The sequence below is a fragment of the Scophthalmus maximus genome, chromosome 21 (genome assembly GCF_022379125.1).
Source record: "Scophthalmus maximus strain ysfricsl-2021 chromosome 21, ASM2237912v1, whole genome shotgun sequence".
Taxonomy (NCBI): Eukaryota; Metazoa; Chordata; class Actinopteri; order Pleuronectiformes; family Scophthalmidae; genus Scophthalmus; species Scophthalmus maximus.
In genome coordinates, this window is record NC_061535.1 from 2,743,210 (window position 1) to 2,758,086 (window position 14,877).

A 14,877-nucleotide genomic window follows, 5' to 3' on the forward strand; every position below is an offset into this window, starting at 1 on the left:
CAGTTTTTCACATCGAAGAGACGGTCGCCGCTTGAGTTCATGTATAACGACACGATATTATTTGACATTATGAAATGTGTCTCGTTTATAATGTCGAACGTTCAGGCTTTATATTAAGGGTAAAAAAAAAACCTCCCTGACCTGACGATGTCTTACAAAACGTCGCTTTACTGTAAGCTGCCTTATATAAATACATGTCAAATTGAATAAAAGCGATGCATGGGAATTCCCGTAGATTTGAAGAGACGACCAGGGCAATTCTGTCACTCACCCGTAAAGTCGAAATTAATTGCAACACAGATCGGATATGAATTTATATTTGAAGTCTCAAAAAGCGTTTGTTCAAAGGTCTCCTGTCTGTTTTCCTGTACAGAATTAACAGCATGTGCAAACCTCAAAAGACTGAAACATAATTGTAAATGGGCATGGGACTATTTTAATAATTTCACCAGGATACATTAACACACACACAATATACAGTACACAATATAATTATTTCTTATTCTGATGTTTTATTCCCATGCATCTGTTATTGAATGTAGAAACAATCCGATGCGGTTGCCGCAATTTAACATAAGTTGATTGGGGACTAAAATGAATCATTTTGAATCCAGCGATCGTGCAAAGTTGGCTCCAGAGAGTTACTTCGCCAGCTTGTCTCCACCAACTCCGCGACGCGCTGCGAACAGAGCCGAGCCGAGCCGAGCCGACCGGGTGCACTCGCAGGCAGGTGAACGCTGGAAACGCTGTACCCACAATGCAAAGCTATGCTAGCTGCTCGCTAGCAGGGCAGCCTCACACCGTGCGGGCGAAAAACAACAACAGGCTACAGTGAGAGGAAGGCAGCTGCATGGATAACGACAACAACGGCCGACCGGGATTCCGCGCGTGCGATCGTACTTTCTTTAACCCAAAATGTATCTTAGCCTTATGATGTGAGTACGGTGGGGTCTTGAGCGTTCTTCGCCATCTGAAGTGATATTTACACGTCCCTTTGAGTGGAAACTGTTTGCAGGCTAGCTGGCTAGCTCGCTAGCTATCTCCCCCTCTCTATGTTTGAGTGTCTTCCGGCAGCAGTGGCGGCGGCAGCAGCGGTGCCATGAACAGTGGACTCCCAGCTTCAGCTGCTCCGCTCGGGGGTGCCGGGATACCCAATGTCAAGGTGAAGTTTTGCCGATACTACGCGAAAGACAAAACGTGCTTTTATGGGGACGAGTGTCAGTTCCTGCATGACGATCCGTCCATGGCAAGCATGCCGCTGCACGGCGGCGGTAGCCCCGTGCCGTTTTCCGTAGCCGGGGGTGGCGGGACGCCAGCGGGGTATTCCCTCGGCGGCTCCGCAGTGGCCTGCCCGGGCGGCGGAGGGACCGGTGTGTCCAAGAAGAGCGAACCCCTGGGGCCTACAGGCGCGTCGCTGGAGGGGCAGCTGCTAACCAGTGAGTAACAATTGCTGCGAGACAAGGCCTCACCCCGGGCGACTGACTGTGACTTTACTCTTGGGCCTTGTGGGGCGGTGTTAAAAATTGAGCCCGAGGACTCGTTGTGGCCTCTTCAGTCCAAAACAACGTGGGCTACACTTCCCTGCCAAGCGTGACCCAGGAGCCTCTGTATGCAATCAGCGCTGGCTTGTTTCCTGAGGCGTTTTTTCTTCTGGCGGTTGTAATTAAAGCAGCACATAACTTTAGCCACGCTGTTGCAGTTATCTCCGAGGAGGCCTACTGTTTTTGTATGACAGCTGTGAGTGAGCAGAAATCCGCGACCCGCTAATGTTAGCCCGCGCAGCTATTAGCCACCAGTGTTAGCCAAACTTGCGTGCAAGTGACCACTTTAATTAACTTCAATGGTTTTTTTGCGTTGCCTTCGCAGAGGCGTGGTCGGTTTCGGAATCGCTGTCACTATTCTCTTCGTCCAGTTAATTGTCGTGCAGGTGAACCCCAGTGTTTCCGGTGCGATATATGTTTGAATGTTTGCTAGCTTAGCTTAGCTACGCTAGCTGTTCGCGGGGGCATTGCTATTTTTGCTTTGTGCGCGTCGCGTTTTCCCAAACGTAAACAAACCACGAGTAACTCGCATGCACCTGCAACTCTCACGTTCAAAAGCGTCCAGTTTAATTTCGAAAACATCGGGAAACCAGTCACTGTAGCCAAAAAAGTTTGCCACTCCACGATACGCTCACTCGATTTCGCCCCGCGTCAGGCTTTAAAACTCCCACTGCTGTTGTGGAACTGTGTACACGCTCTCTCATTTCTTCAGTGATTGGCTAAGCAAACAATCAGTATCACCCACAGTTACATGGACACTTAACCTTTAGGTCACTGTTGACATTAAAAAAGGTATTTAAAGGTTAATTAAAGTAGGTGTAGTGACAGCAAATAGTATTTTGCTGAACTCTAGTTTCTCTCCTCCACAGTCCCAGGGATGGAGGGTGCGACCTTGAGCGATGCCGGTCTGACCAACTCTTACTTCAGCAGCAGCTTCATCGGAGTCAATGGGTTTGGAAGCCCGGCGGAGTCTAAATACTCCATGATGCAGGTAGAAGAGGGTGGATGTCCCTACTTTTAAACACACACTGTGACAAAGACTGCTGTGGATATGCTTACATCTGTGTTTACTGTAAGTCCCCAGATTAACTGAGGCACCGCATAAAGATAGTAATTATGTGGTTTGTTGAACACGCTTTGTTTGTGCTCACACGTTTAATCATAACAGTAATATTTGGTGATAACTGTTCCGGTTGGTGCTCTCTTAAGCGGATGACCACCAGCAGCAGCTCTCCCAGCCTCCTCAACGATGGTGCCAAGAACTTCAGCCACAGCGCTCATGGTGAGACGTGCACAGTTCTCTGTGAGGCAGCAGCCGGCACTCCATCCACTAAATATTGAACGCACCGTCTTTTACAGATCCAGTGAACTCCCCGACATCCTCACTCTTCAGTGATTTTGGTGCTCTTAGCATTTCCCAAAGGAGAAAGGTGAGCACACAAGCACCCGGTCCTAGAAACCCAAATTACTTTTAAAGTGCTTTTGAAGTTCAATGCAGTACTTTTTTTGTATGAGCAGGTACTCCTCACTACCTTAGTATAATAAATGTATTTTCTGTCTTAGTTTTAACTGTCTGTATTAGGAGTGGGAGATTTCATCTAGTTTTTGCATTTTTTTCCTCTTGTGCCACCAGGCTCCTAATCCAGCAGCAAGTGAGTTCATCCCCAAGGGAGCTCCGCGTATGGCCACTATGACTCAGTCCACTGCCCAGGCCTTCCCCTCGCCTCTCTTTCCACACCCCGGCCTCAGCAGTTCCACAGCTGCTGCACTGGCTCCAGGTGGGGTTTTTGGGGGGAGAAATACCAACTGAGAAATCCCCTGGTTATATCTGCTTTGCTCCAACTTTTAGCGACCCAGTTTTGTTCATCAAATTTGGGAATTCCCTCTCGTATAAAACACGACTGGTGCTGTTGTTGAGCCAAAAGCAGATCTCTTTTGCTTCAGTGTTCCTTTCTAACATATTATGTGAATACTGCAGTTTGTTTCCTAAAGTGACATTTTCTCCTGCCCTAATTTTAGGCATGTCCTTGTCGGCGGGGTCTTCTCCTCTCCACTCCCCCAAAATAACACCGCATACATCGCCTGCCCCTCGTCGGCGCAGTCATACCCCAAACCCTGCCAATTACATGGTTCCCACCACTGCATCTGACCAGGGCACTCACATTATCCAGAAAGAAACTGTAGGGGGGACTACCTACTTCTACACAGACAACACCCCAGCACCAATGGCTGGGATGGTATGTGCCATTCTGTATTTTTGCCAAGAAATACTTATTTACTGAAGCTGGTGTTACTCTTCAAGACTTTAAATACTCATTTGATTATAAATGAGAAAGCATGCATTTTAATTTAGCTGTTATTTTGCTTCTATTTGTATTCTTACATACACTTTTTTCAAATCCTGATAAGAGTTTTGTTTTGTTCAACCATGTGCTTCTAGTTGGGGGGAAAAAAAAACTATACATGTGCAATCAACATCGGTTTTCATTTCTCAATAAATAGGAAGCTGTGTTTTTCTTGTTTCATCGCAGGTGTTTCCCACTTACCATATCTATCCCCCCACTGCACCCCATGTGGCTTACATGCAGCCGAAAGCAAATGCCCCGTCCTTCTTCATGGCTGATGAGCTCCGACAGGTATCACCCACTCGCCCTCCTCCTTTTTAACCAAACACCCCCCGTCCACATGTCCTCCTCTCTGGAGGCCAATTCTGATGTGATTGCATTCCTGTTTCTCCTTCAGGAGTTAATAAACAGACATCTGATAACCATGGCCCAGATTGACCACTCAGAGAACCCAGGTAAAAGGTCTTATCTGTTGTCACAACAAAGGGTTGTTTTTGATTCAATAATTTATCTGCGTGTGCAGCAGAATTGCAAAAAAGGCTTCATATCGAACAAGAGACAATTTTGATGCTCTGTTGTAGCAGCATTGCTTGCAGCGCTGGCTTAAACAAATGTCAAGTTGGTTTCACAATGTTGGTGTGAAAGGAAGTCCAAAAAGTTTTTAGTAGTTTCTTGTGTCTGTTGTCAGACAGAATAATCGGGTAAAATTGTTAACTACATTATTTATAATCTAGTGCTGATTTGCTATTCAAAACAATCATTGTTCATATTGGCTATGGCCTAGACTAGAGCCTGCTTAAAGTTGTTTGAACTTTTTTAAATTTTGTGTGTGGTATATTTTTGCTTCTGTCTTTGCCAGATGTACCATCTGAGGTGGATAGCTACCACAGCCTGTTCCCCCTCGAGCCCCTCCCCCCACCAAACCGCATGCAGAAGACCAGCAACTTCAGCTACATCACCTCCTGCTACAAGGCTGTCAACAGCAAGGATGACCTGCCTTACTGCCTGCGCAGGATACATGGTGAGAAATGGTCTTTCAAAGAAGCATAATGCAGATACCACAAAACCAAAATAAACCACTGTGAAAATGATATAATTATGTGTTGACTCTTAAGATAACTTTATATAAGTGGATAAGCAACAAGCTGCCTGAGAGAATGGCTCGCTTCCAAAGAAGCGTGTAATATAAAAAAAGAAAAACAGAAAATCCCCAAACAAATATATATATTTAATATATTCTTATTTTTAAATTGCCTGTATGTTTTGTTGTTTCTTTAAATTGTGTTCAGGTTTCCGTCTAGTAAACACCAAGTGCATGATGCTGGTAGACATGTGGAAAAAGATCCAGCACTCAAACTCTGTAACACTGAGGGAGGTCTTCACCACCAAGGCCTTTGGAGACCACTGTAAGTGTTAACAACGACCTATGTGTACATGACTTTTGATTTAATTCTATTCTTGTGTCCTCTGTATATGGTCAGTTTACTTTGTTAATACTCAGACCGAAGGTCTATCCAGTTGCGTCCGGACGCATTTTGCTCTGCATCCGTCGGTAATGCCTCTTGGAAATCGGAAAATGAACCGAGAGGTCAAAGATGCTGGGCTACTAGCATATCTGAGCTTGCTCAAAGATGGAGAAGTGGAAGTGTGGCCTTGATAAGGAAGAGATACCGCTGGCCTTGTGGTTACCAGTGCCGGCATATCATTGGCTAAACCAAACATTCTCTTTTTTTGCCAAAATTTACAGTTGTCCCTTACACTGTGCTATGATCTCTAACCCACGTCCACATGTTTTCCGCCATAGCGTTGGTGTTCTCTTATGACTTCCATGCGGGTGCAGAGACCATGTTCAGCAGACACTTCAATGACCCAGCAGCGGACTCGTACTTTACCAAGAGGAAGTGGGGTAAGTTGGTCTTGCTTCCCTTCCTCGCTCCAACGGAAATAGACCCAGCATCACTTCAGAGGCCCCACTGTTTCACACATTTTGAGTTTGTTGATGAGGTTATTGGATTAGGTCAATTTAGGTGTGTTTGGTCACATTTTGCGTTTGTGGTGTTGTGTGTTGTATGTTCAATGTAAGATGGTTTTGATGCTTTGGTCTACAACACCAATCGGTCGATCTAGAATGAAAACACATTTTCCAAAAGGTTTAAAGATTTTAAACTACTCTCGTGGATGTCTCGACACTTCAAGGAGGATGTAAATGTTTGGAGTCTGTAAAGCGCCACAGTTTGACGGTTGGCACGCATGTGTCTGTGCAAGAGAGACCTGGGGACATGGAGGAAACTGTGGCTGAAACTGATCCCAGGGCGCAGGTGCTGTATGGCCTACCTACAGGAATACAAACAAGAGGAAGCAAAACCATTCAGACCCCAGGCTTTGTCTAGTCTGTAGAAAACACGCACAACAAACCATAATACGTGAATTGTATAGAAACGAGGCACTTTAGAGGAACCAACATTCTGATGCTCTGTGTGACATTGTGGCTTTGTTGTGCAACCCCACATTGGTTGTAAGAGTTCCAACCTTTTACAAGTAATACAACTTTAAGCAGATAATAGCAAACATGATTTCTTGGATGAGTGAACGGAATTTCTTATTTATTCTGTTAATACTGAGCTTAAACAATCAGCCGCTCTTTTAATAATTGATTTTTTTTATTTCTCACATATCTGACCTTTTTGTGAATTTATAATAATCTGATTCATCAAGGAAAATAATCATCAGATTAATTGATAAAGAAAATTGGATTAAAGTGTCTGAGATTGGTGTTTTACTGACACAATTGTGTCCCGAAGATAAGATTGACATGGAACTCGTGACAGTTAAAGGTTTAGTTCACAAGCAACATCTTGACAATTGTGGCCGTGGGGATGTGTCTTTGTGCGCAGGACAACACGAGCCTCCCCCGCCACGGCAGCATGCAGGTCTGCTCCCCGAGTCTCTGATCTGGGCCTACATCGTCCAGCTCAGCTCGGCCCTGCGCACCATCCACACTGCAGGCCTGGCCTGTCGGGTCATGGACCCCAGCAAGATTCTCATCACTGGCAAGACCAGGTATATCACATCGCATATAAACACCCCCAGCAGACGGTTCATCACTCAGCATGGGAAGGTGGATGTTGTTGCCTGTCACACATGACCATAAAAGGCAGTACATGTATGAAATTCAATGTCCACCTCACAAAGTGCAGATAAAACTGTTAACTGAATATTCTTTAAAAGCGGAACAGTATTTTCAGCGGAGGCTTCTTTTTCACAACCATGTGATCGTGCACACCCATGCACTCAACTAATGATACTGTTCTCTTATCTCTGGAGGTTACGGGTGAACTGTGTTGGAGTGTTTGATGTCTTAACATTTGACAACAGTCAGACCAATCATCTTGCCCTAATGCCACAGTACCAGGTACTTTGTATAACGTTGCCCACTCATGGTCAATTACACATGTGGTTTAAGTTGTTTTTTATTTTTTTTTTGTTCTTCAAAATGGAAAGTTAGAACATTAACACTGGTATTTCTGTGATGTGTTTTTTCCTGTAGCAAGCAGACCTAGTGTCACTGGGCAAGGTTGTGCTGGCGTTGGCGTGCAACTCCCTGGCTGGCATTCAAAGGGAGAACCTGCAGAAGGCCATGGAGTTGGTGTCCATCAACTACTCTTCAGACCTCAAGAACCTCATTCTGTAAGGAACGTGCATGAAGCGGCACGTGTTGTTAGTTTCAGACACCACTTTCTGCTCCTGTCAAATTTAGAATATAATGAAACTTTCTCCTAAAGCCATAACTGTGCTCAAATTGACACCGTGCCTCTCTGTTGCCACCCTAAGACCTCTACTGTGGGTAAAGGATTTCTAAGCAATATTTGACATCATCTGTAATAAGATGCAATAACCCCCCCCCCCAAATTTGACCGTTTAATCAAAAGCATATTTCCATAAGTTAAGACTATAATCATAGAATCCACTTATTGTTATCAACAACATTTCCAGGTAATATCTATATATTTTTTTCTAGTAGTCTACCAGACAAAGAGGGAATCTGGTCGGCCCATAGCACCAAGTTAAGGCTTTACACCTGTAATGTTGCAAATGTTTGAAAGGATTTTAGGTCAAACTTGGTCTATTAAAATAAGTGTCAAACTGTCAATAAAAATATAACTGTTCAAACAGTTAAACTGTTTATATTGTTGCCTTTTGCACATTAGTAGAGCAAAACATTTTAATAACCACAAAAAGGTGCTTTAAGACTTGGGAGTGTTGGCATCAAAATAAAAAATGTGGAAGTGTCTGTGACTTTGCCTGACAGCATTGGGGTTTCCTAACTCACCTGAGGGTGAACTCTAACTGTGTTTTGTGTTTGTGCAGGTATCTGCTGACTGAACAGTCTCGCCTCCGCAGCGTTAATGACATTATGCCGATGATTGGAGCGCGATTCTACACACAACTAGACGCATCACAGATGAGGAATGATGTCATTGAGGAGGACCTGGCCAAGGTATAAGCAAGGGTCTACATCTAAGCTCAAGAATCCATAAAAAGTAAACGTATACTGAGCTTGTGTCCCCTCTAGGCACTGAACAGAGAGCATGTGTGAGCACGTGATTCCGTCCTGTTCTTTTCAGGCTGTTGACTTGTTGTTTGACTTGGGTCAGAAATAGGGCATTGGTGTAGTTTGCTAAGAGGGAAGTTATATGTTCACACAGGATGTCGTATGTTATATCGGAGAGTTTGCAGTCTCACTTTGAATTTAGTTTCTCCATGTTAGAGTGTGAATTCACGCCCTGACTTCCCCTCCCCCGACTCGGTACACAAGCCACCAAGCCAAAAGTATGTTGGTAAATACAGATGCTAATGTCAATTTCTGCTTTTATTCAAGGTCCAGCAAACAAATTCACTGGTTTAGAAATTCACTGGTTTAGAAAAATAGGGTAGTAGGCCAACCTGGTCAGTGATCTGCTGTTTGGGACTGTATCAGTGTTACCTGTATATCAGGCCACCTCTGTGTTGTGTGTCTGCCACTATTACCTGTGTGCAGACACGAATTGAGCTGTGCTGTTGCATAGATTGCCTATTTGTCGACAAAAGCAAAAAATGGAAACATTAGTTTGTTTACGTGAGCTGTGCCATGGGTTGGTTCTCTTGTAATGTGTTGTAGAAATTTGTGGCTGCGTCTTTGCAATACCACTGTTACTTCAAGCTGCTGCCTTCGGTTACCATGTTTTGTGAGATCTCCTCATTACCCTTAAGATATATGACCATGGTTATAGTGGTTTGTGTTAAGGCTTATTTTTGCATTTGTTGTTATTGTTGTTTTTTATAAATAAGTGTAGTTTTGAACTGTTGTGGCAGGTAAGTTTGGAGGGTATTTTCATAAATACACGTTGAAGGAAGCCAATACAGTCTTCAATCCTTTTCACTTTGTCCAACAGTGCAAAAAACGGTTAGAAGGGTGAGACAGGCAGGGACGAGGAAGAGAAATTGATAAATTTTATCTGCAGAGATGAAAGAAGGGCTATAACTTGATGACAATTTGATGCGAGAGCAGAAAGGTAAGTTTTTGTCTCATATACAAATAACGCATGCACCTTGGCTTCTGAACATTTAAAAGAATTGTCTGACCTAGTTGTCCAGTCTGCATTCGCTTTTGCTGTTTACGCTTCCTGAATTCATCAGTTGGCCCCTGTTGTCTTGCATTTCCCTAAATGAATAATCAGAGATCAGACTGCATTCAAAAATAAATACATTTAGAAGAAAAAGCAGCGTCTTGTGGCTGACTTTCAGAAAGGAAGAAGTGTCTTATGGAACGTGCGTGTTAACAGAGTCTCGAGCACCGTATATGGACAGAAAGTCAAGTGAGAGGTTTCTGTTTCTAATTGGGTCCCCATCACTTATGAATAGTGTTATTATTTAAAAGGGTTTATTGTTTTTACCCTTAATAATATTTGGGTCTGATGTAAAACATAGTTGTTTGCTCGTTTGCAGGAGGTGCAAAATGGCCGTCTCTTCCGCCTGTTGGCCAAACTGGGCACCATCAATGAGCGGCCAGAGTAAGTTGAGCGTGTGCAAAGACCAATCGATGTGAGATTTTTGTCTCTTGTTATCCCTTGGTGACCCTCGTCTCGTGTGATATCAGGTTTCAGAAGGACCCTACGTGGTCAGAGACGGGCGACCGCTACCTGTTGAAGCTTTTCCGGGATCACCTGTTTCATCAGGTGACAGAAGCTGGGACGCCCTGGATCGACCTCAGCCACATCGTCTCCTGCCTCAACAAAGTCAGTGAGCTTTCCTCGTGGCCTCACTTGTTTGTTGTTTCTTGTCGATTTTGCCATTATTTTCCTGTTCAACTTGTCTCTGGGAACACTGTAATTCAGACTAGAATGAAATCTTAGCCTCCATTTATTTGCTTGTAATTAGCGCTGCAACTAGCGCATTCTGATGTTCAGTTTTTCTTTTTCTTTTTTACATTAACGTTGTTGTTTTTTTTTACTGCGTCTTCCTCAGCTGGACGCTGGTGTTCCTGAGAAGATCAGTCTGGTGTCCCGGGATGAGAAAAGCGTCCTGGTTGTGACCTACTCGGACCTGAAGCGCTGCTTTGACAGCACCTTCCAGGAGCTGCAGGCTGCAGCCTCTGGCTCTCTGTAGCGCCCTCTTTGGGCCCGGGCTGGGACTGCCCCGACCTGGAGCGCACACTATTGCACTACAGCGGAGGACCAGGCTTGTGGAGATGACATCAGCACGGCAGGGGGAGCGGGGCAGGGCTTCATGAACCTCAGTCACATACACTGACCCTGTCCACCAGGATGGCTTTTTCTAAAGTGTATTTTTTTTAGTTTCCTAAACCCTGCAGCTGAAAATTGAAAAAAACAAAAGGAGAAAATGAAAAACGGACAAACACGGAAGCTGTGACAAACAAGTATGACTTTTTTTAGATTTGGGGAACAAAACGAGAAACAAACCATGAGGTTTTTGAACTTTTTTCCTGCTTTTATTGTTTATTTCTACAGTTGGGGTTTATTTTTCTGAGGAGGATGCACTAAGATTTTAATTTTTTGGACAATTTTTTGTTATTTTTACAAATATGTGAGTGGCCTACAAGGGTGTACAGGGAGCGCTAAAGTCACACATGGACATAAATACAAGAGCAGACTCACAATTCAAACAGACAAAAAAAAAATCCAGCTTTTTATTGACTTGCATCTCTCTTCTGGCTGGAGACAACACCCCTTCATTCTAACGCACAGGACACGGGACACACCACTCGAGGCTTTCTTTGGGGCGGGATGGAATGTTTAATGAAATGGGCCAGCCCACATTTGTTGGTCGTCGGTTCCCTTCAGAAAGGACAAACCACTTGGGTGGGAGGGAAGGGGTTGTAAAAACTGGAGAAAAAAATTGATGGATTTCTGACATTTTAGTTCAGCCGATTGGGGAAAATCAGGCTCATTTGTGGGTGGGTGGGCTGGCACGGACTGGACTTTTTGGGAGGTGAAACAGGGTTTCCGTTTGCACTGTGGAAGGGGTGTCATCTCCTGATGCTGTCTACAAAGTGTTTGTTACATATGCAGCAACCACATTTGGTGAATGGACGCTATTGTGACATGAACTACTCAACAACGGGCCATTTTTCGGTTTGGCTGTCCAGCACTTAGGTGTAGCCCATGGGTGGGGCTTCTGTTGAGGTGGAGCCACAGCTGCCTCATTGTGGAATGTCCTTATTTTGTCCCCCACCCCTCCGTCTGCCCTCATCATCCCCCTACTCACTCCTCGCTCTTCTTTCCCCTTCTATCCAAAACTTTGCTCCCTCCCCAGGGGGTTAGGGCCCTCTACTTTTGGAAGAAGAAAAAAAAAAGGAAAAAAAAAGTGACACTTTTTGTGAATTTTCTAGCTGGTCTTTCTCTTTGCTCAGCTGTTGTGCAGAAATGCATGGTTGGAAAATGAGAGGGCAATCAATTTTTGCCTCACATCTACTCTTTATTATTCTGTGGACCAATTCCAGCAGGGGTTTAGGGAAAGGGGAAGGGATGAAGGGCGAAGGGGAACAGGAATACCAAGAGTTTTTGTTTTAGTTGACTTTTTAAGATCATGAAATCTAAATGTGCTGGAGACAAAGCAGTGGCGCTGGCTGTTGCACTCACTTCAGATGGCTTGGATTTCTCTCAGGATGACGAACAGCTGGAGGGGCCCAGTGATTGAATGTGTTTGGCTGTCATTGGCCGCCCCCTATCCAGTTAGATAGATGAACTACAGTGGAGCGGGAGGGACGTCTTCAGATGGAGGTTTTAGGAAGTTGCCGACATCACGCTGTGAGGGATTTTCATGTTGCCCTTAAGCACAGTTCATACTCTGTCTGTGATCTGAATCAAAATTGTTGACTGAATGAATTTGGTGCAAACCCCTCACTTTACCCAGAAAAGTAATTTCCAAGCTGTGTCAAACAGTCGATTGCCTTCGTCTCGTTCTCGGTAGCTGTTGAATGTGTACAAACATAAGACTGTAGAACAACAGGGTCGATTTATGAGCCACGCTGGCCGACAAGAGACCTTATATTATTACAAGGTGAACATGGGCATCATCAAGCACAGTGGTCTCGGCTGTAGTCGGTTTCACGGCAACCTTTCAAAGTTATACCTGATGTCAATGGTCTGTTCTTGGGGGCAACAAACCTGCAGGGAGCTGGCTGGTTTAGATCGTGTACTACTTCCTCTATTTTAGTGAAATGAACAGACAAAAACACATTTGGTGGATGTGGTGCTTTAGAAAACCCTCAAAACACACACACACACACACACACACACACACACACACACACACACACACACACACACACACACACACACACACACACACGAACACACACGAACTTGGCCTACACAATGTCAGTGCTCATATCACGCTCACACACTCCAGTTAACATTAGTGACAACGTTCTTCTCGTCCCCCACACCAACACACCTACAATCACCATCTTAGTATGTTTTATGCCCCTCTTGTGTTCATTGTCTCGAATTTTGCAATATTTGTGTGTACAGCAGTATTTTAATAAAGAATACCAAAACGGATACACGAGGGATGATGTCTCATTTGTGATCAACAAGTTTTAAAACGACACATTTGCAATATTTTATGGCGTGTTTATATGATCAAGATAAGAATGCTTATGTCAATATATACACGATGACATTCAGCGATTAATCATCTTGAAAACTGAAAATACAGTGGAGCGCACTGCGAAGACTGCACAGTTGTTCAGGTTTTTTTTTGTAATAGAAAATATGCATAGTAGCTCCCGCTCACTTTATCAAATTGTGAGTCTCAACACTCAATTCCTAAATGCTAGTCACGTGGAGCCCATTTGAAATCGGTACTATCATGCAGTTTGTATCTTGATATTATATATGGAAATCAGAAACATGTTTTTAAAAGGTTTTCAGATAAGGATTACATGTCAATACCAAGTATATATTGGTTCTACTTCACAATAGTAATGTTTGGAAACTGGGTTAGACGCCAATATTGTACTGGATGTATTTGTAGGGGTGCTTCAGTTTTTTACATTACTGATTCATCTACAGATCATTTTTTGGATGAATCGTTTAATCTTTAAAATGGGTAAATGTGTATCTTGTATATTGCAGTGTGTATGAAAAGATAGTTTATAAAGAATTAAGTATACGCTACGCTGCCAGTTTATTAGAATTAACCAGCTAAAACTAATACAATACTTGATACAAAAGCTCTAAATAGTATATTCATAATGATCTGAAGGTCATTTTGGAGGTCATTTAAATTTGTCACAATACTGAGAAGCATTTTTTTAAGTAAACATTAACACCATCAGTGTTAACCATTAATTTTAGGTGTACATTAAACTAACGGAAATGTTCACAAGTGACTCACCTATGACACGATTACAGCATTAAAAATAAATACAGATTCAGTAGTTGATAACATTTGTCCAGCATATAGTGTCTGTGTAAGAGGAACAGTCATTTTTCATACAGCAGTGTTCCTCTGCACAAAGCTCAGAGTATGAGGTACCAATATATTAAACTTAAAAAAAAATTGATTGGTAAATACATTCTTTGTGATTGCAGTACGATAAGTAATGTTGGGTAATATTTGGCTTCTTTGATCACTGTTGTATATTATCGTGTCATTATGGAAACTAACAAATAGCAAATTAATATTTTGTTTTTCAAAAAAAAGGACAGGGGAAAAGCGGAGGAGGAGGACAAAAGGATTACCAACAGGTATTACAGTGAGGTAGCGGATGAAAAGTGTGAAGAAGCAGAATAAGTTCTGAGAGTGAGCAGGAAAATAAGTTTACCCTGTGTAAAGCCAAAGAATCCGACAGGGGCAGGTGCTAGAGGGAGGGGTACAGGAAGGCGGAGTTGTAGTCCGGAGGAGGGGAGCCTCCCTCATCAGACTCCCAATCACAGGGCAGGATGGACGGTTCGTCGGCACGGAGACCTGTGACGTCATTGCACAGGAGTGGCACATGGTTGCCACGACACTTGAAGGAGAAGAACCTAGACGTGTAAAAAACATAAATAGTCATTATCTGTATCTATCATATTATCACCTATAAACTTCCTAAACAAGGACCACTGAAGTACTATTCTGTCAATATATTGGCACTCTTTTTGCACACAGGAATTGGGATATTTGCATTCAACTGAAAATATTTGAATATGTGCAAAAAAAATCATTGCACTGTGTGTTTTGCTGTGTAAGTCAAGGGGTTTTAAGGGTTAAGGATTTAAAAGTCACCACCTGCTGAATTTCCTGGCCTTACTGCCGTCGTTCCACATCATATGCTTCAGCTCCTCGGAGGGCAGGACCATACCGCTGTCGCTCTGCTCCCCCTGAGAGGAGAGGACGCGCACATCAGAGTATTATTGGGTTGTCCGGAAAAAGAGCACATCAGTGTGTGACTGTATGTCATATATTTTTCCTTATTAGGTTTTGTCAAACTCTGTTTGTGGGTG

General features: G+C 43.5%; 2 protein-coding genes across 4 annotated transcripts in view; one reads left to right on the forward strand and one right to left on the reverse strand.

Annotated features, from left to right (window-relative positions):
- Positions 1-59: 59 nt before the first annotated feature.
- pan3 (poly(A) specific ribonuclease subunit PAN3) lies at positions 60-12,948 on the forward strand. Its single transcript, XM_035619763.2, has 19 exons — positions 60-935; positions 1,075-1,436; positions 2,411-2,532; positions 2,751-2,823; positions 2,901-2,971; positions 3,175-3,319; positions 3,561-3,778; positions 4,073-4,177; positions 4,284-4,341; positions 4,746-4,907; positions 5,176-5,292; positions 5,691-5,792; positions 6,781-6,946; positions 7,211-7,298; positions 7,434-7,573; positions 8,255-8,384; positions 9,872-9,936; positions 10,023-10,161; positions 10,391-12,948. Exons 1-19 carry the CDS (start codon positions 916-918, stop codon positions 10,529-10,531), a joined length of 2,424 nt encoding a protein of 807 aa, XP_035475656.1. The 5' UTR covers positions 60-915; the 3' UTR covers positions 10,532-12,948.
- A 604-nt stretch (positions 12,949-13,552) lies between these two features.
- flt1 (fms related receptor tyrosine kinase 1) overlaps positions 13,553-14,877 on the reverse strand; it is a 32,138-nt gene continuing 30,813 nt past the window's right edge. For all 3 annotated transcript variants that reach the window (XM_035619760.2, XM_035619761.2, XM_035619762.2), the window contains exons 29-30: positions 14,663-14,754; positions 13,553-14,418 (exon numbers count right to left, since the gene is read on the reverse strand). In XM_035619760.2, coding sequence (XP_035475653.1) covers positions 14,253-14,418; positions 14,663-14,754 — 258 coding nt within the window. In that variant the 3' untranslated portion in view covers positions 13,553-14,252. The remainder of the gene's footprint in view (positions 14,419-14,662; positions 14,755-14,877) is intronic.